The 26,748-nt window shown below is 39.6% G+C and overlaps 1 protein-coding gene across 8 annotated transcripts in view; it reads left to right on the top strand.

The window, feature by feature from the left end:
- Positions 1-4,477: 4,477 nt before the first annotated feature.
- Positions 4,478-26,748, top strand: part of SEC24C (SEC24 homolog C, COPII component) — a 53,432-nt gene continuing 31,161 nt past the window's right edge. For 2 of the 8 annotated variants that reach the window (XM_026674251.2, XM_087963743.1), the window contains exons 1-5: positions 4,478-5,154; positions 15,813-16,016; positions 21,131-21,214; positions 22,172-22,316; positions 25,822-25,982. In XM_026674251.2, coding sequence (XP_026530036.2) covers positions 15,842-16,016; positions 21,131-21,214; positions 22,172-22,316; positions 25,822-25,982 — 565 coding nt within the window. In that variant the 5' untranslated portion in view covers positions 4,478-5,154; positions 15,813-15,841. The remainder of the gene's footprint in view (positions 5,155-15,812; positions 16,017-21,130; positions 21,215-22,171; positions 22,317-25,821; positions 25,983-26,748) is intronic. The other 6 variants (XM_026674250.2, XM_026674252.2, XM_087963744.1 and 3 more) reach the window with 3 other exon arrangements.

The raw sequence follows: 26,748 nt of genomic DNA on the forward strand, positions 1-26,748 counted from the left end.
CTGCCTTTGTCTCTTTCAGGACATACTTGTTAATCAACAGATCATTTTGTTGCCCTTCTGTAAACCTGCATTGGCTACAAAATAATAGGTATTTATTTATTTATTTATTTATTATTCATTCATTCATTCATTCATTTCATTTTGTCCATCTCTTCATAGACTCTTGGCAGTGTAAAGTAAAAGTAAAAACCAAATATGCCAAAGCCCCCCTCAGTGACAACATAGGAACTGCTTATTTGAATAACATTTAGAGACCTGGCATCTATAGTATGTGAAAAAACATCACGATTCTTTTCAAGAAATGGGTCTGAAACATTTGCACCCTATGAAAATGCCTATAACTGTCTTTAGTAAACATTCAAGGTAATGGGGATTTTTGATTTTTTTTCAGAACCTATTAAGAAAAAATTCCTGGAAGAATTAAAAATCTTGGATAGGAAACGCAGCGTTCAGTGATAGAAAACAGGTTGCATTCCCCACTTAGTCTCCCATGGAACCCCAGAATACATCTGAAATATTGCCAAAAAATGGCAGGATTTGTCCAGGCAATTGCCAGGAGTCAATGCTGACTTGAACACACACATACAAAAAACTATTAACAGAAGATATCAATATTAAAAGATGAGTAAGATAAAAAGATACATGCATCCATTATCTTTTTCTTCCTTCCTCTTGTTTACATCCTCAGTTGCTAACTGTAGAGGGGTCTTAAAAATCTGGCAAAAGACAGCCAAAAAGGGGGAACAGATTCTAGCACCCAGAGAAGGAAACCAAGGAAAAGAGGGGATTGGGGGAAACAATGTAAGAATGCCCAAAAAGTGAGTTAAAGGAGTACTGGGATTTATGGGACATGTTTAGTGAAAAGGGCTCCGACGCGCTCCCACCTCATCATCCCACTCACTGTAGTATTAAAATCGTTCCTGTGGGCAAACTTCCAAAACCCAAACTCTATTCAATGACTCTGCGAGAACTAGACAAGCTTTGCACGTTCATAGATAAAAACATAAAGTGTGGATTTATCCAACCAGCTAGACCTCAGGTGGCAGTCCCATTGCTGTTCCAGGAGAAAAAGGATGGAACCCTTTGCATATGCATTGACTCTAGAGGACTTAATGCAGTATGTGTGGAAAATGTCTACCCATTTCCCCTGATGAAAGACATGCTTGCACACTTAGCCAAAGGCAAAATCTTCACTAAATTAGACTTGTGGGAGACTTGTCATTGAGTTTGGATCAAGGAGGGCGATGAATGGAAAATTGTGTTTAACTGCCCTCTGGGATGTGTTGCATGACTATTTATATATAGAGTTTTGGTGTATTTGGATAATTTAATATATACTGAGACTAGAAGAACATGTGAAGTTGGCGTGCAGTTTTAAAAAGGCTTTTTGTAGGCAATTGTATGCAAAAATTTCCAAGTGTCAATTTCACCAAGATACGATTGATTACCTAGGTTACCGCATATCCTATGAAGAGGTAGAAATGGATCCAGAAAAGGTGTGAGCATTGTTAAGAGTGAGGTTCCCCCACACACCAGGAAACAACTATGAATTTTTTTAGGCTTTGCTAATTTCTACCGCCAATTCATCCCCTCATTCACAAGATTGTGATACCAATCACCAACCTTTCAAAAACCAAGAGTGTAGGGCAAGCTGAAGCCAAGTCAACCACTTAAGTGGACTATGGAATGCCAAGCAGCATTTGGAAAACTCAAATGGCTATTTGCATATGTGGAAGGGTGTGGGAGGCGTGGTTGTCGGAGATAACTGTACATGATCCAGAAGAGTTCCCTCTGGTGGAGTCCTTGCCACTTCCCAGGTTGGTCAGGACTCTTGTGTTGGGATTGAAGTGCTAATTGAGGCTTCTTGCAGGGAACTCAGAGACTGCTAGGCTTGTGAATCACCTAAGGATGTGTGACTTGGAGCTTTGTCAGTGAATGTAATTCCTGCCTTTCTAAATAAAAAGGGGTTTCTCCTCACGAGTAGGCTGTTGAGTGGGGCTCGTGAAGGCTGGGTCCAAACACCTTGGGTTGTCCCATAGCACACTCCCAAAATATCTTTCTGGACATTGATTGGACTCTGACTATTGGGTGGTGGGCTCTGGGGTGATTTTCAATTTTTCCTTTTCACACATTTGCTTCAGACCTTGCCTTACTTTTGCTGCATTCAGTTCTTCTTAGTAACATTAACTTTTCTCTGGAGTTAAGGGTTTTCTTTCCTATGAATTGATCAGAGGCAGCCCTGACAGGGAGTCACAAATGATGGTGTTTGTAATGTCCAAATTCTGTGCATGATATTGAGGCGGCTATTGGAATATAGACTTGGTAAAAATAGGCTAAAATAGGTTGTTTAAAGACATGTGGACATAGGAAAGCATATATATAGGGAGATGAGCAGTTGTGCTAAGTGTGGATAGACTGGAATTATTTAATTCCAAAATGTATTTGACTATCTTCCCTTAAAATGTAAACGCCTAGGAACTCTGGGAAATTATCAGGATGACACAAAAGACCAGAATTATTTAAAAAGAATTAAACAAACTGAAGCAATATATCAAACTATAAGTATAAACTAAGCATTATTAAAAATAAAGGAAGTTTTTCCTTACTGAACGGGTTCTTTAAAGGATACTGACAGCAGGAGAAACTAGTCCTGTAGCACCACTAAACTCACCAGCAACATATTAAAATTGTCATCTATATAGAACAGCAGAGGGGATGCAAGACTGTAGAACAGACTATGGGTAATTTTCTAGCTTGCTGTAGTTTGTCACACCTGATGTGTCCAGCATGCATAAAAATAATTACTGTATACCAATTTCAGCATGAAAAGGCACATGGTGTGATATGGCAAGGTTTTCATGTAAATTATATTAATGGGGAATTTGTGGGAGTTTATTATGGAGGATAATTTCTTTTCTTAGCAGAAAATGAACCAATTACCATTCAGAATTCAATTTTCAGCTTTTGGGATCTATCTCATGGTATTTCTCTGGATTATGTTTTGAATCATTTTTGTTCAATATAATGGTGAATGAGCTGCTTGTTTTTACCTCAAAGGGTGAACTGCACTGTTTGTAGATGACTGCACAATGGATAAGGAGCAGGGGTGGGATTCTACCAATTCACACCTATTCACTAGAACCGGTTGTTAACATTCTAAGCAGTTTGGAGAACCGGTTATTAGAAGAAATTCCTGGCCTAATCCTGTAAGGAAGGCAAGAAGGAAACATTCTGGTGTTGCTTACAGAAACTGTCTCTCTGTTAACCCTTATCACATTCTTGGCAGGACTAGACTTCCTGTCTCTGGAACGTCTCTGGAGTTTTCCCCCCCCCTCTTTTACTGGTACTTTGCTTGTGTGGAGTGACCATTCAAAGTTACAATGGCACTGAAAAAAGTGACTTATGACCATTTTTCACATTTACGACTGTTGCAGCATCCCCAGTCATGAGAGGCCAGGCAAGGAGATGCCTGCCTCGATTTGAGTGATGAGTTGGCCACGCCCAGCCAATAACATGACCACCAAGCCACGCCCACAGAACTGGTTGTTAAAAAATTTGAATTCCACCCGATTAGGAGTAGGAATTTGAGAAGAGCAGAACCATTGAACAAGGCTCCTAGCCGTTTAGAACAGTAAGAGAAAACTTGGGGAATTTTACATTTTTCTCAACTAAACCTGGATTTTGGGTGAAAGAGGATTATGGCGAAGACTATGGCGAAGACTATGGCGAATGCTTGACTGTTTTAAAGTAAACCTTTGACTGAACTGGACCTTAGATGCTGCAGTATTTTTGTATCCAATCCAGCATATATTAGCTTCCTAGGGGTTTGTTGGAGGGCAAGGTTTTTTGTTTTTTTTTTGGAGGGAAATAAGATTTAGTTATTACACACTTGATTTTTTTAAGAGCATTTCCCGATTTTGACTCTTGTGCAACTAAAATTGACGCTCACGGCACAATCCTAACAACAGCTACCAGTGACTGGCACTCCGACTGCCATCTCCACTTAAAACTGCTTTTCAAATGCAGGCCTCCCATGCAGATAGTTCTCCTCGACATGATATTTTGCCCACTCAGCTAATCCGAGGAATTAGTTATGTTGCCTCAAAGCGGCGGCCCATAATTGATTCGCCCGTTTTGAACGGGCTACGGAGAGGACTGCGGACGCGCGTAACGCTGTACGTAATCGATTCATGGGTGAAGCAAATCTGGCGGAGACCGGACGAAAACACGACGCCGGACCTGAGAGCAAGAAACTACGAGCTACCTTAGCACTCCCCACACACCGGAAACGGAAAAGAGCAGGCAATCACGGGGCCTCAAAAGGTCACGCGTCATTTCCTGTTCCCGTTTTCTCTTAATGGTGCGTCTCCTTGGGCGGGCCGTCGATAGAGTGAGGACGTGGCAGCTCGGAGGAATCGCAGAGTGGTCTGGGAGGGGCACTTCCGGGGAGCGGCCGGCCCAGGAACCGGAAGTCGTCATCGCCGGGGTCGCTGGCTGTAGTGAGTCCTGGGCCGAGCCTGGTTCCTGGCGGAGGCGGCCTGTCGGAGAAGAGAAGGGGCCCCGCTGTGGCTTCCTAGTCGTCCGGCCCGGGCTCACGTTTGCACCTGCCGGACGGCTCCGACCGCCTTCCAAAGGGCTCCAGATTGGCCTGGGCGCCTTCCCGCCGGCTCGTGCAGGCAGGGGTCGCGTCTTCCCTCTTGCCCCTTTCCTGACGGCTCTGGGTGGGAACAGTTGACAGCAGCAGCGGCGGTGAGGAGTTCGCCTACCTCCCTTTCCCACGTGTTCGGGGTCCGTTCGTGATGGGTGAGTTTTTTGCGGGACTCCTGGGTTCTGACGAAATGCCGTAAGCGAGAACTGGCTGCGTGCGGGACTGGCGATTTGGTGTGTCCTGGGCTTCATGGGATGTCCTGCTCCTCGCCTAAGCCGAAAGCCCATCTCCCTGAGCGACCGGAGGGCCGTGAATCCTCGGCGTGTGTAGGCTCTAGTCTGTTTCGCTTTGCAAAAATGACTTTCTCGATTTAGAACAACAACAAAACTCCACATCCACAATAGCGATAAGACTGCTACACAACATCTCAGCTGGCCTTGAACCATCCCGGATTGTAGGAACAAAGGGAAGTTAAATACAAACCTGTGCATTGTGCTGTATGCCAGGTAACTTAGCCATAAGAGTTTCATGTTTCAAACATATATCTTACTCTTTACAACCAAATCATGAGAATCTAAACGTATAATGGGCAGAGTTTTGAATTGTTAGAGTACTTTTATTTTCTCCCACAACAATTTATTCCATAATGCTAGCACAAACCATAATTGATTGATTTCTGCCCTGAATTTCTAAAATTCTAAAATTTTCCTGTTAAGCATTTTTTAAAACAAACTTCATTCTGTGTGTGTGTGTGTCTGTGTGTGTGTGTGTGTGTAAATGCAGCACCTAATTAGTGGGTATATGATAGTGTTCTAACAGTTATGTTTATAAAGGTATGGGACTTACATCTGTGCATTAACATAATTCGATGCATAAGTTTTAGTTATTGGATTCATGTTCCTCTAAAGCAATAAAGGGGGCATTTTAGCTTAGTGCAATATATAAATCCATCCATAGAATATAAGAAAATATTTTCTTCTCAGTCACATCACTGTGGTATAGCTGACTTTCGGTAAACCCTTATCTCTCAGTTATTTCTTAGGCAAGATTTTAATATTAATCATTGGTACTCCTTGACTTAACAAGAGTTCGTTTAGTGACCATTCAAAGTTACAGTGGCACTGAAAAAAATGAATTATGACCATTCTTGGAGGTAGGTTTGACCAAAGGAGAATACAGCAAAACTTCTTATATATTTATACGTTACATTTATTTATTTATATCCCACATTTTATGAAATGGAAATTATAGTTCTGTTGATACAGTCTAAAACTATAGCATCCTGGGAAGTCTTAGCTGCCCCAACAGCGTAGTGCAAGGCCACGGCCATCCCAGGAAACATCAACTGGCCCAGCCTGCAGTTTTCCCTGGCCACCCTGTACTCTTTTTTTTTTTTTTTAAAGACAAATTTTATTAGTTTTACAAAACAATACACAAACAATCAAGGCATAATAACATAAAAGATCTTTTCTAAGAAAACCAATAAAACATACAAAATAGTTCCAAATTGTAATATATATATTTACGTTATCTGTTCAACTTCGTATCTTATCCCAACTTCTCCTTTTCATTCTATTATCCAAATTATATTTCTTGCTAATTAAAATTTTATTGCCTTTCAAAAACAATACACAAACATACAAAACATAAAACATAAAAAACATAAAACATCTTTTCTGAAAGCTGCTTGATCCCGGGTTAAAACTCTTCGCACAGACACAAATTCAAAAATCATATTTACTTTATATATCATTCCATATCTTATTACCATTTTCAATTTTCTATATAGCTTCTTCCCTCTTTTATCTTTCTTAGTTTTATTTTATTTATCTTATCTCAATTCAATTCATAATACTTATCATTCTTTGTGTGTTCTATTTCCAGCTATCCATTCATCTTTTCTCTTTAAATATACTTCTCCTGTACACTGATTGGAGTGACGCCTTTGACTCTTTCCCCTAACTTAATAATACTTAATATAACACTTAAGTTATATTGGGATTCTGTTTAGTACATTCTAAAATTACACAATAAATTTTATAAGAAAAACAAAAACAACAATAACAAAATAAAAGCATATAAAACCACTATCAATACCATTAAAAAGCTAATCATATATATTGATACTCATTTATATCTTAAATATTTTACTCTAAATACACATATAAAAACACAATCTTATGTACCTTCCAGAATCCCTTTTTCAATTAGATTTACCCATTGTCTCTAAATAAGTTTTGTTTCTTTAAATCTTGCTTCCCACCATTAAGGCTTCTCATCCCCTCCTTTCTCTCTTGCTTATTTTTCTCCTTGCCCTTTTTACCCCTTTGTCTCTCCTCCTCCCTTTTCTTCTTCTGCTTACCCCCTTTCTGTTGTTTTCTAACCTTGTATCCACCTTTCATCTTATTTTTCTCTTTTTTGATTGTTTTTTCAAACCTTAAAATCCCCTTTTTCTTTTCCTCTTTTTCCTCCTCCCCCAAAAGAACCCATTGTTCATCAAAGATGGCTTCTTCTTCTTCTTTGTCCCAGTCGTCCTGCTGCGTAGTCAATTTTTCATAAGTGCATACAGCCATTTCTAAAAATTGAAAAAGAATGCCCAAGTATCTTTTCCATCTTGTTCTTCTAATGCCATCGTGAAGAGAAAAACTTGTTCCAAAACAACCACCCAAGTATTTTTAATCAAGAATAATTCCAAAAAGTTCCAAAGTCACCAAAGAATCCAAATAAACTATTTCTTTTAATACTTTTTTTCTTTCTTCTATTTCTCTTTATGGGGTTACTGTTTAATCAAAGAGTTCCAATTAAAATATATCTTTCTTTAAAGTTCTAGGCAATCTCCTCCTTTTTCAAATTCTGCTCCAATTTTTTTTCCTCTCCCTTCCCACTTACAACAACAATTTTCCTTTAAATGTTCAGAAATCCATACCTCCAATACAGGTTTTCCGATTTCTTAAGTTGTTAAATCCAATGTCCAGGAATCCTTTATCCCTTGGCTTTAACTTTCAAATTGAGTTACCTTCGGTGCCCAAATAGATTTTCCAGATCTCCGTCTGCTATTTCTATGGGGTGGGAGAGTGAAGAAGAAAAAAAAAACTTTCCCTTGACAGCTTTCTCCGCCGCTTTCCAATCTTCTTAGGGATACAATATATCTTTCAGGCAATTCAAGCAATTCAGTTTCCAGGGTATTTAAAAGTTGTTATTATCCCGGCTCAGCCAGCACTTTCACTTCTCCTGTTTCTTCTTTCTCCTCCTTCCTCCAGCACAATCTTATCCAGCTGCCGGCTTCTTTGTGGCGGCCATGACTGACCGCCGCTCCACTGCCATGACTGACCGCCGCTCCACCGCCTTGAGAAAAGGAGGTTATGCTGGGTGGGGAGGGGGTCTGCGATACCCCCAAACCCCTCTCCGGATCCTCCCGATCTTCGGCTGCCTCTATGGGGCAGCCTTATCCTCCAGACCCGTCAGGATCGGAGGCACCAAGACAGCTAGCGCAACAGGGATCGCGCAGGATCGCGAATCCCCGCCGCCGCCGAAGCCTGGCAAACCGGAAGTTCTGGCCACCCTGTACTCTTGAGGTCCTTGCCACCTTGGCTCCCCCATCGCCACTGAACTTCACCACCTTTTTGTTTCCACTGCTGATGATGCCTGCCTATGCTTGCCTTTCGTGAGGCAATTTTTGGCCATCTTTCCCAGGTTTCACAAGGAAACCTTCATGCGTGACCTTGGGAAGAAAGTCTAATTTGATCAGCAGCTGTCTCATGAAGTGCCAGGCCAGGTATGCTTGGTCAGCAGTGAGAGCAAGAAGACAGTGAAAGTCAGCTGGGGAGCAAAGCTGTGGAATTCAGCCAGCCAAAAGGGCACAGATGGGGAGGGTTGGTGGGTGGGTGAAAATTGAAGCGCCCCTGTGGTCATAAGTGCTGTCAAGCACCCAGATTTTGGTCATGTGATCACAGGGGTGCAGCAATGACCGTACGTACATTCTTAATTGACCACTACTATAACTTCAAATGGTCACTGAACAAATGATTTTAAGTCAAGGGCTACCTATATTACCTGTTCAAACCATTTTTAATTGAAGAAGACTGGTTCAAACTAGGAGTTGGGGAGTTCTGCCTTTTGCTTGTTAGTTATTAGCATTTGTTATTACTACTGATCAACTGTTGCATTAGCATATCTAAAGAAGCCTTTCTTTTATTATTTGCATTCTGGGGTTTTTTTTTCCTCTTCCTGATACCAACTTTAGTTATGGAACTCAGGTCTGTTCTTTTATAAATCTCAATGTCCTTGAGGATAAGAGTAAGTTTATTAGAGCTACTCTTGCAGTCCAAAGTGTATTAATACCATCTTACATTTAGAGATGGTTTTGGGAAGCTAGAGCTTGGTTCCTGCCTCTCAGTTTTGCAGTAAAATTAATTTTCTTTCCCATTACTTTGGTCCTTAGAGACCTCTTCAAATCAACATGGCTTAGCCTTAGGCCATCTATTGGATTTCTCAGTGGAGAGCCTTTGTTCATTTGGCTCAGAAAATGCCAGAAGTGTTCTCAAGCAACATATCTGAGACATCTTCAAACCAATTTAAGCCTTACAATTCTGGGGATTTATCCGAAAGTATTGGTGGTGGCCTCCTATCTATTATCCCTCACAGTACTGAAATTGTGAAGGGGATTTACTTTTGCCTGGCTAGGCGCATTGCCTGTAGGAGTCCTCCTTGATTGGTAAAAAGTTATTCCTGGTGTCCCTTAGCCCATGTGTCTCTGAGCCATACAGGGAACCCTCAGTTTATGACAATTCAAAGTAACAAAGACCTCATAAACAGTCATTAATTGTTGGAGGGTCTCCTTGACATGGTGACATGACCACATTTTAGTGCTTGGCAGCCAGCCTGTGTTTATGAACAGTTGCAGTGTCCCATGATCACGTAACACAATTTGCAATGTTTTTGGTTTCTGACAAAAAATGCCCATTTGGCAGAGTATTTGGATCTATGATCACTTAACAACTATTGGCCTTCATGGCTTGGGACGGGGTTATCTGTGGGGCTGTCTCTTCCCAGTTACATTTTCATATTGGATTTTTATTGTTTGTAAGCCACACAGAGTAAACGGGTGGCCCTATAAATCTTCTAAATATTTATTTAAATAAATAAAAATAGTGTTAAAAATTATCAAAACAAAATCCAGTCTGGTCCCGTGATGCTTTGGTTTGCCATTGCAACAACTTAAACAACCAAAATTCTGGTCCCAGTTGTGGTTGAAAGTTGAGGGCTACCTGTATGCTCCTTAGTGGTTATCTTTACAGGGATTCTCAGATGACTGCTAACTATCCTGATCTGAAAAAAAAAATCCAGGGAGAAAGAACAGCTTCCATTTGTTGCTCCTCCAGTCAGAAAGGAACTCAGGCATATCCTCCTTGGCTACTCAGTTCAGTGCATCTGGTTTGTTCTTGCCTTGCTTGTAGCTGAAGAAGTTGATTTTTAACTGTTTATGGGTAGTCCTCCCTGACTGTAATTGGGACCAGGAACTCCATCACTAAGTGACACAATTGTAAAGTACAGTGTCATGTGACTGTCCCAACTTTTAAAAAAGCAGGTCTGGCCATGACACTTGCTGTTGTTAGGCAAATCCCATGCAGTCAGGTTATCTATTTATAGGTAACCTAAGAGTACAGATATTAGATTTCGGCTGCAAAAACATTAAATTGCCATTAAATGACAGCGAATTTTTGACTCTCTGACTGCTAGTTTAGTGGTCTTATATATCTTACATTGCAGATCTGGTAACCTTACTTACAGGACATAGAAATGTAAGAATTGGAAAGGATCTAGGAGATTGTCTAGTGCAACTTCTGACCAATACAGAAATCCACTACAGTAGGGCTATCCACCCTCTGCTTAAACATATCAATTGATAATCTGTTTCCATCTAGTCTGTTCCATTATTGAACAGTTCTTAATATTGAGCAAAAAATCCAGATGGCTGAACCAAAATTGACTTTCTTGTAATTTAAAGCCACTGTTGCTGTCTTCAATCTGCTTCTGTGGATGATGCAGAAAATATTCTTTTTCTAGGCAAGAGATGTTCCCAGAAACAAATTAGTAACCATTTTCTGTAAAATAGGTGTTAAATACCCTGTTTCTCCAACAATACGGCCTCCCCCAATAGGAAGTCCCAGCATGTTTTATAGGCATGAAATGAAATTAAGCCCCTCCCCCCAAATTAAGGCCTATATTAAAACATGTGAAATGGGGGGGAATGGTGGGGGGGCTTGCCGTTAGGAAGTACTTTTGTTGCACACCCGGATATGGTGCTGCCTGCGTTGACCCCAATACGAAGTGCCCCACCAACGCTGAGGTCAACATCCAAGCCGTCGCTGCCCGTCCGCCCAAAGATGTAAAGGGGGGGGGAATTAAGTCACCCCCGAAAAGACAGGCTAGCCATTTTGGGGGGGCTCAAAAAAAATAAGACCCGGCTTTATTATATGAGAAACACGGTAGTTGGGTACTCTGTGTTGCCTGCATTTGAACTAAGCAATGTTTCCAGTAACTTCAGCAGTAGATAGTAGAGTGTATTGCACGAATTCATTCTAAATGTCTGGAAAACCCAGGGACGGCCAGATTAAACCTTTAAGAGATGGCCTGGGCAAGCACCCTCTGACAGGGGCTTCTCTTTGGCCTAGAAACAAAACCACGTCCAAACTACTCCTAAACTTCAACCTGATTGTTCAAAAGAACACTGTTTCTACTTGGAAACTGCTTCTGGACTTTGTGCTTGAAGTGGAACAAATAAAATTTTAATTTTGGGTTTTACCAATTAATAGGTTTGTTGTTATAGAAATGGCTACTTTATATTATTATGTAAAAGTAAAAAGTTGAGGTTTGATGCTACAGGTAGTCCTTGAGTTACGAATGTAATGGAGATTTTGCCCCTATAGGCTCCAGTTGTTTTTGCAAAAAGTCTTTGCCGATGAGAACAGAGGCCGTGCATCCCTCTGGGCCTCCATTCTCATCGGCAAAGGGCTTGAAGAGGTCTTTGCCAATGAGAACAGAAGACTGGAGGGACATACGCGCCCTAGATCTTTGCAAGGTGAGTATCCACAGGCCTAGTGTCTGTAGAGACCCGTCCGGCGGGTGGGGTGGGGGGAATAGGCAGGGCGAATGTTGCAGATCCTCAGCAGTTATTCATGAATGACTGCCATGGTGATGCAACATTCATAATTTTGGGACTGTGTTGTAAGTATTTGGTGGGGGTTAAATCGTAGTTTTGAACAGTTGCTAAATGAACTGTCGTAACTTGGGGATTACCTGTATTATCTTATTCTACTGCACCAAAGGGAGTCAGAAGTCAATGCCTTTTCTTGCTTTTTCCCATTTCCCCACACTCTTTTCATTCCCCTTTTCTCCGTTATTTCCCTACTATTTTCTTCCATACTTTTGTATTTTAGATTATTATCTTCTATATATATAAAAGCAAAATGCCCCTCACACATCATCACAAAATCTCTGGGACCGTGAAGCCTACAAACCTGAAATTTGGCACATATGTTCCTCTTGGCTTCTAGGTGCTCACTAAGAAAGGATTTTTCAGAAGTGACCATTAGTATTCCCTATATTATTATTAACATGCTCTGATGCTAAGGAGTTTTACTCCCCCTCCCCACCTGAAAAGACTTCTGTCCCAAATGCAAAACACAAGCAAGAGGAGAAGAGTTTCAGTTTTAGTTTCACAGCAGAAAGCTTTAGTACAGAACAGTTGAGCTAAGCCATACCCAGGTTCCTTGCTGTCTCCTTGCTCACACAGCAAATACTGTTTCAGTTTCCAAACAGTCCTCAACTCTCTCACACTGACAGGATGCTAGCCAGATGAATACCAATGGTTACTGGTAGGCAAAGGCACATTCCCCTCCCCCTTATTTTCCTCCACAAAAACTAACCCCGATCACATAATTTTGTAGCAAAGCACAGGTATCAAGCTAGTAAATAAAAACAGTTGAAAGAAAATTTAAAAGGAAAAAAAGAACACTGTTCCATCCAGATCACTTTCCTAGCCTTGTCCTGTTTGTCCCAATTCTAGACTCTTGACATATTCCAGCAAGGAGGATAGGTGGTCTCTGACACTTTAGAAGTCAGACAATTTTAAGGCAAGCTGAGTTGCATGGATTTTTTTTTTTTTAATGTTTTGAACAGATTAACAAATGCTAATAAAAACTCAGAAGGCAAACTTACAGCACAATAATCAATCGTCAATTCTATTTCTTGGTATTCTTAATGATCTAAGGACTTTGAGATATGACATCTGCGTGACCTGGAATAATATTTTTCCTTCCTACAGCGAAATAGGTGGATTGCTGCACTACTTTTTCTAGGCTTGGTCTGTTTCCAAAGGGAAGGAGTTGATTAATGGACTTAGTAATGATAAGATTATAACCATTAAGGGCCAATTTAACTGTAGTTAAATTATATTAAGTTAGATATTTAAAAGTACAGGTAGTCCTTGACTAATGACCCCAATTGAGCCCAAAATTTCTCTTGCTAAATGAGACAATTGTTAAGTGAGTTTTGCCCCAGTTTACAATCTTTCTTGACCTGGTTATTAAGTGAATCAGGTAAGTTAGCAACACTGTTGTTCAATCAATCTAGCTTCCCCGTTGACTTCGCTTGTCAGAAGATTACAAAAGGTAGATCACATGACCCCAGAATGCTGCAGCCACCATAAATAAGAGTCAGTTGTCAAGCATCTGAATTTTGATCATGTTACCATGGGATGCTACAATGGTCATAAGTGTGGAAATGGTTATAAGTCACTTTTTCAGTGCGGTTGTAACTTTGAACAGTCACTAAATGAACTGTTGTAAGTTGAGGACTACCTGTATAAGGAGACACAAGTATGAGTCAGCAGTGTGCAGCGGCAGCCAAACAAGCTTATACAATCCATGTTATATAAACAGATGCAGAGAATCAAAATCACGTGAAGTCTTAGTACCACTTTATAAAACCCTCATTAAGACCACACCTGGAATACTGCAACCAATTTTGGTCACATTACTGCAAAAAAGATTTTGAGACTTTGGAAAAAGTGCAAAGGAGAGCAACTAAGATGATTAAAGGCCTGGAGACTAAAACATGAAGAACGGTTGCAGGATTTGGGTTTGGCTAGTCTAGAGAAAAGAAGGGCTTGGGGGACTTGATAGCAGTATTTCAGTATTTGAAATAAGATCATAAGAAACATCAGTTTATTGATTTGTTAAAATAAGGTGTCCCAAAATTCTTGCAGATTGCCATTATTTATCTTAGTCATTTCCTTCAGCTATGCATAGAAATAAGCTTTCCAAAAACATTCCAGTAGAATAAATAGTGAGAAGTTTCAGAGGCTGACATTTTGCTGCATAATAATTGCTGCTGAGCAAAAGTTAGACATCATTTTAGGAATGCCAGGGGAGTGGTCCATTAACAAGAAAACCACTCTTTCCTCATCTAGTCATGTTAATGGAGAATATCAGAATAGAATACCACAACTGGTACATGGAATAGTGCAGCAAAACCTGTGGAACTGGTTACCTTGAACCTTCCAAATGAGAACAAAGATGATCTTGCAAAGTAATTTGATTGTATCTACCTTCAGTATTAGATGGCATACCACCTGTAAGCCTCCTTGAGTTGCCATGGGCGAATAGACAGCAATATAAATTTAATAATTTAATAAATAATAATAATGTAGTGTTCTTTCTCCAGAGACATTTTTCTCTTAACGTTGTTGAAGCAAAAAGTGGATTGAAAATTGTAATGATTATCTCTGGCTGTGGTTTTCTTCCAAGATGAAATGAGCGTACCTGTTAGGATTAAGAGTACGAGGATAGTCTTTCATGCAGTTTACTTCAGCTGGATATCATAATTAGCAATGCCTCATATGTGCCTTTCTGCCTATTTATAAGAGCTATGCTTTATATACATGGTATATACAGAGCATTGCTCTTATAAATTTAGCCTGGATTAGCTCAGATTTTCATATATTACATTAGCAAAACTTAACTGTAAGCACTCAGCTTCATGTCTTTTCCTTTATGAATATTATGCTTCCCTAAAAAAATGTTATTTACCCTTTGGTTGGCAAATTAAACTATTGTATTGGACATTGTTTATGTACAGATGTAGATATATTTTATTATTCCGTGTTAAAGAATAACTTTGAGGTATTGAAAAATCCTTGACTTCTTCATTCGGGATATTATTTATCTTCAAATATTGCATGTTATGTGTCATGGTAAAAAACAGATTGTTAATGCTTGCAGAGTCTATGTTAGGCCCTCCTGGGTTAAAGATTGAGTATCTACTACCGTATGTCAGCATGTGAAAGGGTAGGGGGAGGCTAATATGTCAATATCTGTGTATAGAATTCATTAAAAAATAAACTTGGATAAATTCTTCAGCCTAAATGCTTGCTCTACTCTCACCAAGTATGATCTTCTCTCAAACAGAGAACCTACCTTTAGGTGATGTCAGTAGCCTTGATCCAGTTGCAAGATCACCTAGGAGAGATAATTTAACATCCTTAATTTAGCTGGTGCTTTTCAAGTCTGATGTGGCTGCAAAGTCATGCAGGCATCATAGATTGCTTTTGAGCAGTCCTTCATTCCCCAAATACTTCCGTTTCCCAATAAGTACCTTGGCCTTCTATGTCTTGTGAGGTATTATTGGTGCTGTTAATGTTCATGTGGACTAGACTGATGCATTGAGAAATCTAAATCAGAATCCTGTGCAAAGGAACTTGTTCAACTGGTACAGATAATCCTCGACCTATGAACATAATTGTGAGTCCAACATGTCTGCTGGTGAAGAGCCGCGATGGCACAGTGGTTAGGATGCAGTACTGTAGGCTACTTCTGCTGATCACTTCTGATGATGTGAATGAAAATTGAAGTTTGAAGTTTAATTATGCTATGCCTTAATCTTCTTTAACAGTGGCAAGTCATCATATTATTATGTGTTTATGAGAACTTATTTATATAAAATAAACTGAACAGCAGTGAATAATATAATGTGAAATAATAAATACAAACCACAGGTGCATGTTCTGGGAGAATTGTTATATCAAATTGTTTCTTTCAACTGTTCCTCTTCCTAGAAATATGACTCTGAATGATTTCTAAATGGTTTTCTTTCCTTCCGGCAGGTGAAGAGTAGCCTGGGGATGTGAACATAATGAGTGTAAACCAGCAAGCTCACACAGGGCCACCTTATGGGCAACCACAGCCTGGATATGCAAATTACATGCAGGCTGACTATGGAGGACAGCAAATGCAAAGTGTTCCTACTTCGCAGTATGGTGCTTACAATGGCCCAGTGACAGGATATCAACAAGCAGGCCCTCCCCAAGGTAGGAGGAGAGGATGGACGTCATCGGGTGGATTGTGCTGCTAGACCAAGGCTCTTCAAACTTGGCAAGTTTAAGACTTGTGAACTTCAACTCCCAGAATTCCTGAGCTAATATGACTGGAAGAGGAATTCTGGGAGCTTTAAGTCCCCAAGTCTTAAGGCTGTCAAGTTTGAAGAGCCCTGTTCTAAACTCTTTGAAGAATGGTCATTGTAAAGAGTAATGGTTTTAAGCTATTAACTTTCGCCTTTGTAATTGCAACATAGCTTCCTCATTCTGAAATATTGGGGCAGGGGGTGGAATGTAAAACTCTATATTATGCAACACTGCTCTCTGAAATTTGGTAGATTGCAAATAATACATTACAGATTAGCAAAGCAAGTCTGGAGGCCGGTATAGGGATATGTATAGGTACGTGGCCTGTCAAGAAATGTGGGAAAATAATTATGCCTGTCAGCAAGAAAACTTTTCTAGAAGGCTGTTTGAAGGAATAGAGATTAGGTTCTTTGCTCTTGGGAAAGTAGCTTTTGTTCTTGAAATAGGAACGGTGGACAAAAGGGGCACATTTGCCGTATTTATATTACACTGTACTTACCAGATAATGCAGGGCTTTACAGATATGAATTAGCAGGAATTTGGTGAAGGGATCATGCCTGCAAATGACTTAATTTTTTTTTTAAAAAAAACAAGTTTTATTAATTTTTAAAACACACAAATTATCATTATTCATTACATGTTTAAACCTTTTTCCATTGTAAATTTAACAAGTCAGATAAATTATGATTCTGTTTTAAACCATTTCCATATAACATACCAAAACCTCTTATTCAATTTCTCTTTACTTCTCTTTACTCTTATTCAATATCATTATTATTATTTCATCTGTTTCTTTCTGACTTAGTTACCATTATTCTCATTCTATATTTCTACAAGTTTTTACTAATTCTCCCCCCCAAAAAGACATATACACACAACACACAAAACATAAAAAAAATCTTTTTGGAAAGTAACTTGGACCCAGGTGTCTCTCTCTTCATGGACTTCAATTATATTCATGCTCATCTTACATATCATTACTTATTTTATTTACCATTCTAAGCCTTCTATATTAACTTCTCCACATATTTCACACTTCTTAATTCTACCTTAATTAATCATCTTAGTTTGAATCATTATATTTGTATCTTTTGTCCATTTTTTATCATCCCTTTGTCTCATTCCTTATGAAAAAAAAAAGAAAATCAGTTTCTCCTGAAATCATTAATCAGAGTATGATGCCTTTCTATCTCCCCCCTAAGTTAATCAAATTAATCTTTAAAATAATATCTAATACCCAATCAGATTTTGCTTGGTACATTCTATCTAACTAATACATCCAACATAATTAAGTGCATAATTAGACAATAAATCCAAATATTAAAAAAAGATACTATAATAAAAATTTTATAATAACATCAATACCATAATCTTATTAAACTCTTTAATTAAAACAATATTCTAAACCTCTCCTATTATTAAGTTTTAAAGCCAATCATTTTTAAACATTTTAACATTTTAATCTCTTGTCAACTCTTAAACCATTGCAATACTACCATCTCATCTTATGTACCTTGCAAAATCTTTTTTTTTAAAAAATTATACTTTATCCATTATCCATAAAAAATTCCTTTTTTTCATTTAATTTCAAAACATTGTAGCTTTTCTCCACCTTTTCCCTTTCTTTCTTCTCCCAACAAACCTTTCTACCCCCCCCTTCTTCTAGCCTCTGCCTTACCGGCTTCCCTTCTCTGTCGTATTCCTTTTCCCTTTTGTTTACTATCATCATATTGGTTTTGCACTTTATTTTTCCCTTTCTTAAATGTTTTTTTAGATCTTAAGTCCTTAAGTCCTTTAGTTTTCTTCTTTTCTCTTCTTTTCTTTTCTTTCTCTCTTCCTTCTTTCTGGATCAAATTCTGAGATTCATTAAAGATGGCTCCTTCCTTTCTTTCTTGTTCCTCTGCTGTCTTCATCTGTTGTAATGTTTGTTGATAATTAGTAAGCGCCATTTCTAAGAAAAGGAAAGCTTCTTCCACACCATCTTTACCATTTTTTTTTGCTTGTTCATATTCTTTTCTTAGTTCCTCAACAGAAAGAGCCATTATAAGTCTTTTCTTTTCTTTTCTCCTTCTTTCTTCTTACAACAACCAGAATATTCAAAAGAAAATAAAAAAGATAAAACAGTCCCAAAGTTATCAATCAGTTCAAACCAAGGCAGAGTTCTCACTTTCTCCTTCTGGGGTAATATCAATCAAAGAGAAAGAAAGTCCAAATCTGTTTAAAATCTTATTACAATATATTCTAGTCTTCAAATCCTTAAGGCATCTGCTCCAACAAAGTCTTAGCATACAAATATTTTCTTTTTAATCCTCTCTCTTCCCACTCATCGCTTAAAACCAATTTTCACCTAAAAAAATAGGTTTCTTAATATCCAGTTATTTATTCCGTAGGAAAAGAGGGAAAGCTATCCTTTCAGCACCTTCAAACAGCCGCTTTTTTCCTCTTCTGGCAGGTATTATTCAGAAAGTCATACTTTTCAGGAATTTTATTAAATATGTCTTAGAGTCCTAGGAGCCAAGAAAAACTTTCTCCTCTCAAGCACTTTCTCCACTTCCTCCTGCGCATTCTTACCCGGCTGCCAGCTTCTTTGTGGCGGCCATTACAGACCGCCGCTGCACCGTCCTGGGAAAAGGGGGTTCTGCCGGCCGGGAAGGGGGTCTGCAACACCCCCAGTCCCTTCTCCGGATCCCCCCTACCTTCAGCTGCCCCTGCAGGGCAGCCTAGCTCCGTACCCGTCTGGGTCGGAGCCCCAAAAGCGGCTAGCGCGGCAGGGATCGCGCAGCTTCGCAAATCCCTGTCGCTTGCGAAGCCGACAAACCGGAAGATAATGCAGGGCTTTACAGATATGAATTAGCAGGAATTTGGTGAAGGGATCATGCCTGCAAATGACTTAATTTTTGTCTATGTTATTCATCAAAAAGGAATAAAAACTCCCAAGTTTCTAGAAATTTTATATTCTACTAATTACTTGAAAATCTTGCACTACTCCTAATGAGAAGTTACTTTTAAAAAAAAACGCTTCTATAAAAACTATTTATTGCTAGCCAATAAATATGTGAGTAGTTTAAGTTTTGCGTTGCTTTTAAGTAGTTCAACTTTTGGCCTTTTTAGAAGAAAAGCTACAAAGTTTTTACCTAGAAGTATGCATTGCCAGGAGATTAGATGCAAAATGCATGAATTTAAATTCATTCAGCAATTGTTTGGATTGTGAGAAGAGAGTCCTTGAGAATTAGAAACCTAAAGAATTATCAGTTCAGATGCTAGAACAGGGATCTTCCAGCTGATGTCCTTGGTTGTTAGTGTTAGAATTAGTATATGGACTTTTATCCATTTTCACTATTTAAATTACCTTCCATGTAGTACCAGAAATTATGTGGCAAGAAATTGGTGCCAAAAAGAACTGTGACTCCATTCTCAGTTGTTGTCCTGTGATATCCAGCATCTGTTTCCTATTAAATAACTGATAACATATGATACCACTCACGCATCATCACAAAATCTCCAGAACCATAAAGCCTACAAACTTGAAATTTGGCATGCCTTGGTTTCTAGGTGCTCACTGAGAAAGGGTTTTTTGAAATGACCATCAGAACATTAGTATTTTGTATATTATTATTAACACGCTCTGATGCTAAGGAGTTCTACTCCCCCTCCCCACCTGAAAAGAAATCTGTTCCAAATGCAAAACACAAGCAGAGGAGAGGAGTTTCAGTTTTAGTACAGAACAGTTGAGCTAAGCCACGCCTAGCTTCTTGCTGTCTCCTTGCTCACAGAACAAATACTGTTTCACTTTCCAAACAGCCCTCAACTCTCTCACACGCTGACAGGACGCTAGCCAGGTGAATACTGATGGATGCTGGTAGGCGGAGGCACAATCCCCCCCCCCCCCTTATTTTCCTCCCCCAAAACTAAGCCTGACCGCATAGTTTTGTAGCAAAGCACGGGTATTGAGCTAGTAAAAAATATAGCAAAATACTATATGCAGTTCAGCTTTCTATTAACTAGTAGAAATAAAGCTTTGTAGCTAGTTTGAGATGATCTGAACATTCTTGAGCAATAATCATGGCAACTGTTAACAATTTAGAAGTGGCCAGTATGTAACGGTAATCAATCACTTATTTTTACATTTATGCTTGAGATGTGCTTAAGTAGAAATCAAGGCTCTGCGGTGCTTTGGGTAGAAAGGTGGAAAGTGCTCTGGAGCCATGCGGGAGTGTGAATGTGGCCTTTGTCTGCACTTCCTTCAATCAAATGCCTCTTTTGGGAGGATTGCACAACCGCAACAGAATCCCAAGAAAAGACACAACACATACTGCTAAAGAGAAGTTTTCTGAAGATGGGCTCCAGCATGGGTCCGAAAGCTCGGAAGACAAAAGCTTTGATCCCTGTGATCGACCCATATTGGACCCTGAATCTGGGACACATCCATTTGTGAGAGAGACAGCTGTTTTGAGGACTTGGAGATAGGTGCTGGCTGCATTCGCATCTCCATTCACTATAAAGGATTGTTTCGACTTTGAGTTCAATGTCCTAGTACAGTGGGAGTCAACCTGGTCCCTACCGCCCACGAGTGGGCGTTCCAGCTTTCATGGTGGGCGGTGGGGGTTTTGTCCCCTACTTTATAAATCACCATTACTGTGGAACTGGTGGGCGGTTAGAGACAATTTTACTACTAACAGAGATACAAAAGTGGGCGGTAGGTATAAAAAGGTTGACTAGCCCTGTCCTAGTAGAACATTTTAATGTGTATTAATTTGTAGAAGCACTTTTGGAAACATAGCTTCTCTGTTCTCTCCCTTCCCCCTGTGTCTACTCTATTTTAAAATAAATATGTTGCTATGGCTAGGCTTTATTGTTGCCTATGCTGCTTTTCAGTCACGTGACTGTCAGGTGGGAGGGAAAAGGAATAATTTATTACATGTATGTATATAATAATATGTTTGTTTTTCTATTTTTGACATCTGACATAATACATATTAATGGACACATACAAACACATTATTATACCTTTGCCTTTCTAGGTTACTATTCTTCCCTGGGGTTTCCTTCTAAGAATCCTCCTGTCTCTCTTGATTCTGATGCTTCCTTTGCTCCTAACTTCCTAGGTAAATGCTTTCCATTTCATTTATTGATTCCACTTTCTAATGCATTTGCTTTAACTATTACACTTCATCAAAATATTAAGCTATTGTAGTGTAGAGAAATGAGTATGCCTGTAAGGCATTCGCAGATATTTCCTATAAATATATGACAATAGGCCAAAGGTTTTATGCAGCAAGAAACAATCCTAATATGATCACAACATAACAAAGGAGTTCTCCAAAAATAGCAGAAACACTAAAATGTAAGACAGTTTTAACCTGATGGTTAAAATAAAGCTAGGAAATAGCAAGCTATGAAAACAATGCCAATTTTTTTTCCCCAATTCTCATTCTGGCGTTATTGTAATTTATTTGAAAAAAGCACAGTATTCATGTGTACTAGAACTCCTAACTTTCACTGCTGTTCTGTTCATTAATCATAAAGATTGATTTATCTTAATATGTGCCAACCTGCTGAAGGAGTTTGGCCTTTGTGCCTCTACTAAGTATAACAAGCCTTAATTTTCCTTTCTCTTACCGTATATTGCAGTATATCAGGATAAAACAGTGAAAGGGATCAGGTAGAACCCCTCATGTACATGACACACTGAATAAACCATCTGAAGATCCAGTTATAGTTTATTACCTATATTTGTCTGCATGAGGAATTGCAGAGTTTGAACAGAAGATCATGCTTCTGTCCATTACTCACTTTCATTAACATAGATCATTCTCTCTTTCTTAAACGAGCATTTTCTCCTGTTGTTTGGTGGGTCCTCTGCCAATTGTCATATGTTCCTAATCTTTATTTTTTATTTTCTCCTTCTCATAGTAAAATTATTGTGTAGCATGAAGATATGCATGAAAAGATAATATACTGCGTTTAATGCTGTCGGTCTATTTCATGTTGTTTTTATGAATGGTCATGCCAACAATTTTGATAACTGACGTGTAGCTGACAATGAAATTCAATACTTCTAGGTCCTCTAAGAGCTCCTCCCACCTCATCTGGAGCGTCTGCATCAACACCTGGAACTTTAATCCCTTCTGAACAACCTGCCTGTAATCAGTTTGGACAAGGAGATGTACGAAATGGGATACCTGCTTCTGCAGTTCCCTTGCAAAGGTATTTAAGAAAAGACTGCTCAGGACATGAATCTGATATTTCTGGGACGGGAAGACAGAAAACACGCCATTCTATCTTGTCATATTTTTCCCGTAAGTTGTAGGTTTGCCTATAGACAATGCTTGTGGGGATTCCCTATCTCACTTGAAAGATGGTGGGGAACTTGGAAGCAGGCATTTTCTGCAGGAGCTCTTGTGCAACAGTCACTGATTGAGGTAAAGTTTGGCACTCTCACTCATGACATTTAAGAAGTTTTGGATGCTGCAAAGAGCACGTGAGACACTAGAGTGAGATATTGTATCTATAATGAATAGTGCTGCTTATTCATTACATAGTCATTAGTTTTATAGTCTGGTGCTTTATTGATTTTTTTTTAATGTAATGTTTCATATTTTTAAGAATATGCAACCTTAGCTATGTTATAGAAACTGCAAAAAGCATAAATCAGTAAATAAAGTTTCCCCTGTATGCAAAGCTGCTAAACAGTACCTTTAAAATGTTAATGGGCGTATCCTGTGATTGAGAAAGGATTCTAATAGTGTTAAATGACTTCTAAACTCTTAATAAATTGGAAGATATTGGCTTTAAAAACATGCTTCTTTATACTTCTGCAGTGTCGGTTAAGAGTACTTTTAAAGTACTCTATATCATTTTTCAGCTTAAGTTTCCCTGAAAAAGATGGCTATGACCGCTGGCAGCTTCTTTTCATTATGCAGCTATAATCCCGGCTGGTGTGCATATACTTAAAACTAAATCCCTTTCAGTTTAGTGAATCTTATGCATTATGAGCCAATGGGACTCTGCTCTCCTATTTCTTGGGCTTATTTTTCCCATCTTCATAGATGTTTTTATTACTTCCTTGATTAATTTTCTCATCCTTCCCATGTTCTTTTTCCATCTGTTATAGCCAGATTCTGATCCTGATGATGCATGATACTTCAAGCGCAGACTTGTGCTGTTGTCTAGAAATGGAATCTATTCTCTGAGTGCAGATTATGACTCTGGCCCCAGGGCTCCTTAGATTAAAAGGAACAGCTTGGCTTCTCTTTGCCATCCCCTTAGACACTTAGTCATAGTAAGCTAACTCATTGCATTATGTTAAGGAAACTTGCCTTAGTTTTGTATTTTTATTGCTTCTAACAATTGTTAGGTACAATACATTGCTTGTGGTTTTATCTAGGATTGTATTAATTTTATTATTTCCTGGTTGTCCAGAAAACGGGAGGGAGGCAAATTGTGGGTGACAATAGTTAAGTTGTGGTGGTGCCATCAGCAGGCTACTTCTGCTGACTGCCAGATGCTAACATTTGATTCTCACCTGTTCAGAGTTGACTCAGCCTTCCATCCTTCTGAAGTGGTAAAGTGAGAGATTGTTGGGGGCAATATGCTGATTCTGTAAACCGCTTAGAGATGACTATAAAGCACTGTGAAGCGATATAAAAGTCTAAGTGCTATTGCACTAGGAAGGAAGGAAGGAAGGAAGGAAGGAAGGAAGGAAGGAAGGAAGGAAGGAAGGAAGGAAAGGGGTAGGGATAGGAGTAATGGGGGGGAGGAGAAGGAGGGGGAAGAAGAAGGAAGGGAGGAAGATGGGAAGGAAGGAAGGAGGGAGGGAGATTATAAGAGGAAGGGAGGGTCTGAAGGGAGTCCTGGCTTAGCACTTGGCCACCTGCTGCCCTTTCGCCATCCCCTTTCCCCCTCCTTTCCTGGTGGTCTCCCATCCTATCGGTGAGGATGCTTTGGTTACAAAGCCAGGTCTCCTCGCAAGGAGAGGGAGTGGGCCTCCCTCTGACCCGTACACTTTGCCCTCCCGCACACACTATGAGCAACCTGGCCAAGGAGAGCAAGCACAGCAGCGGCAGCCTCAAGGAGGTCAGCATGCGGGCAAGTCGGTCCCTAGGGATGCCAGGTCCCACACACTCACTGCTCCCTGAGCTTGCCCAGGGGACGGGGTGTGGGGCGGCCTCCCTGGCTCCAGGGCAGCCACATGGGTCAGATCTAAGGCTGACTGTTCTGGCTGGCTGGATGGCACAACTTATAGATGAGCGCCACACCTGCCATCAGCACCTCCGTGACCCCCTCACCATCCCGGCCTCACAGCACACAAGGCTTTCCTTTCATAACTGTAACTAGAAAGGTTGTGAAATGGGCAAAAGTCACTTAACATCTGTCTGTCTTAGCAAGAGAAATTTTGGGCTCAATTGTGGTCTTGAGGACTAGCAGTATTGTCTGAAAGAACAGAGAGAGTAAATTGAGTGTGTAAATAGGAACTGGCAGCACCTATCAGGATGCAAGTTGGTCATCAAAATGTAAAAGGCGTGTTGGCAAAGAACCATAAAAGATTAAACAGATTCTCGGGGAGTGCATCTATGGTAATACAGGAAAATATATGAGTGGCAAAAGCTGAAGACAAATTAATATATCCACTCTTTTAATATCATTATAAAGTTGTTCATATAAGGTGAAATTTCTTTCTTTCCAGGGGTTGTGCCTCAAACAGAAAAGTGCTAAACAAAGGCAATGAAATTATAACAGAATAAGAAACAATGGGGGGGTATTCTAGAAAATAGAATAGAATAGAATAGAATAGAATAGAATAGAATAGAATAGAATAGAATAACAGAGTTGGAAGGGACCTTGGAGGTCTTCTAGTCAACCCCCTGCTTAGGCAGCTGGAAACCCTAGACTACTTCAGACAAATGGTTGTCCAGCATCTTCTTAAAAACTTCCAGTGTTGGAGCATTCACAGCCTCCGGAGGCAAATTGTTCCACTGATTAATTGTTCTTACTGCCAGGGAATTTCTCCTTAATTCTAAGTTGCTTCTCTCCTTGAGTTGGTATTGAAGAAATTAAATCCATTTTTTCATTTGAAATATTATTTGGGAGGACTACGATTCCTTCCCACAGCTCTGCCATCTTACCAAAATCCATTAGGCTCTTCTCTCTGAGATGTGTTTGTTTTTTTAATTGTAAGTCACCCAGAGTCATTTTGTTTGGCTGGCCTTTAAGTATAAATAATAATAACATGCACTATTTGAATCCAGTGTGGTTGCCTTCATTGCATCTGTCAGAAGCCATAGCTTTGTGATCTCAAGAAAAGGTGTGGCTTCTTTAAGGAGCTGCCAACAGGTGCCCCCACCATCCTATTTGTACATATAAAAGGTGTGCAATACATAGATCCATGTATTGATACCATTTATATGTACAAATATAATTGACATTATCTGAAAAGACAGATTATTTTTCCTGACATTTAGATCCAAATTTAAACAATTTAGATGTAAGCACTTTAGAAGTTATTTCTATAATGGGCCCTTGTGCTTTATCTTATCCATTGTCCATGCATGATATTATCAGAAAGTAACCAAGTATAAAACGATTGAAAAAGAACTTTAGGTCCACCACAATCCAAGTAAGGATGTGTCTCTTTCCAGGGCTAAGTATAAGCAATACTGTAACCTAAGTGATCTATGTTAATAAAGAACCGTCTTCATTCTCTTCCCTGCAGAGCCTCTGCTTCCCAACAGTTCATGGCAGGCACAGCACCTCCTGCTTTCCAGCAATATGGACTGCCTCCAACTAGCACCCAACAGCTGACTAGTCAGGTGGCAGAAATGCAGATAGGCAGAGGGTCATCCTCTGTCCCATCCCCAGCTGGACTGGGCTATGGTGAGAAACAGCAACATTGGCATGTTGTGGGTGGTTTGGTTTGGAAGTTTCTTCGGGAAAGGTTATCCCCCTAAACATACACATACTCAGTGGCTTCTCATAGTGCAAATACTATGAAGAGAAAAGTATTCTGCAGCTAGTAAATATTACAAACCACTGGCCAGCTAAGGAGTGATTGACATTGAGGAAGTGTCCATCAAGTGATGCCAAGATTGTAGGTTGGAAAATCAAATCATCCTAGAAGGCCATCACCAGCCTTTGGTTGCCAGGAAAATGACACAGGCAAGGCTTGAATTCACCCAGATTTGATCTTGATTTGAAACACACATTGTCTGCTGGTTTTTAAAACAATTAAAGGCACCTTCAATCTTAAATGGAAGCAGACATTTCTGCTAATATACTATGGTGTATCTGTAGAGCAAACCTGGGCATTTTATGACCACATAGTCAAAGGGCCAATCCCTGTCTGGCATAGGGGAGCAGCAGCGGACCTCCACAATGCTCCCAGTTTCTCATGTGGCCTCTTGTGAAAATGAATTGCCCACCCCTGCGACAAAGTTGAAAATCTTGTTCATTGGTTTTGTTTGAAACTCTCAGCAGTTTTGTACTTGTGGAATAAAAAGCTCGTGTGGTGTGTATCAGTACAGTGCAAGACAACATGCACAGTTTACAACCTAATAAAAAAATACAGGGGAGAAGCTTAACAGCAGTGCTGAAAGAAACATAAAAAGGGTGATTAAAAAGTATTCTGCCTGATGCTGAGAAA

This window comes from Notechis scutatus, chromosome 4, assembly GCF_049901735.1.
Source record: "Notechis scutatus isolate UNSWTSFEM ecotype Mainland chromosome 4, rNotScu1.2, whole genome shotgun sequence".
NCBI lineage: Eukaryota > Metazoa > Chordata > Lepidosauria > Squamata > Elapidae > Notechis > Notechis scutatus.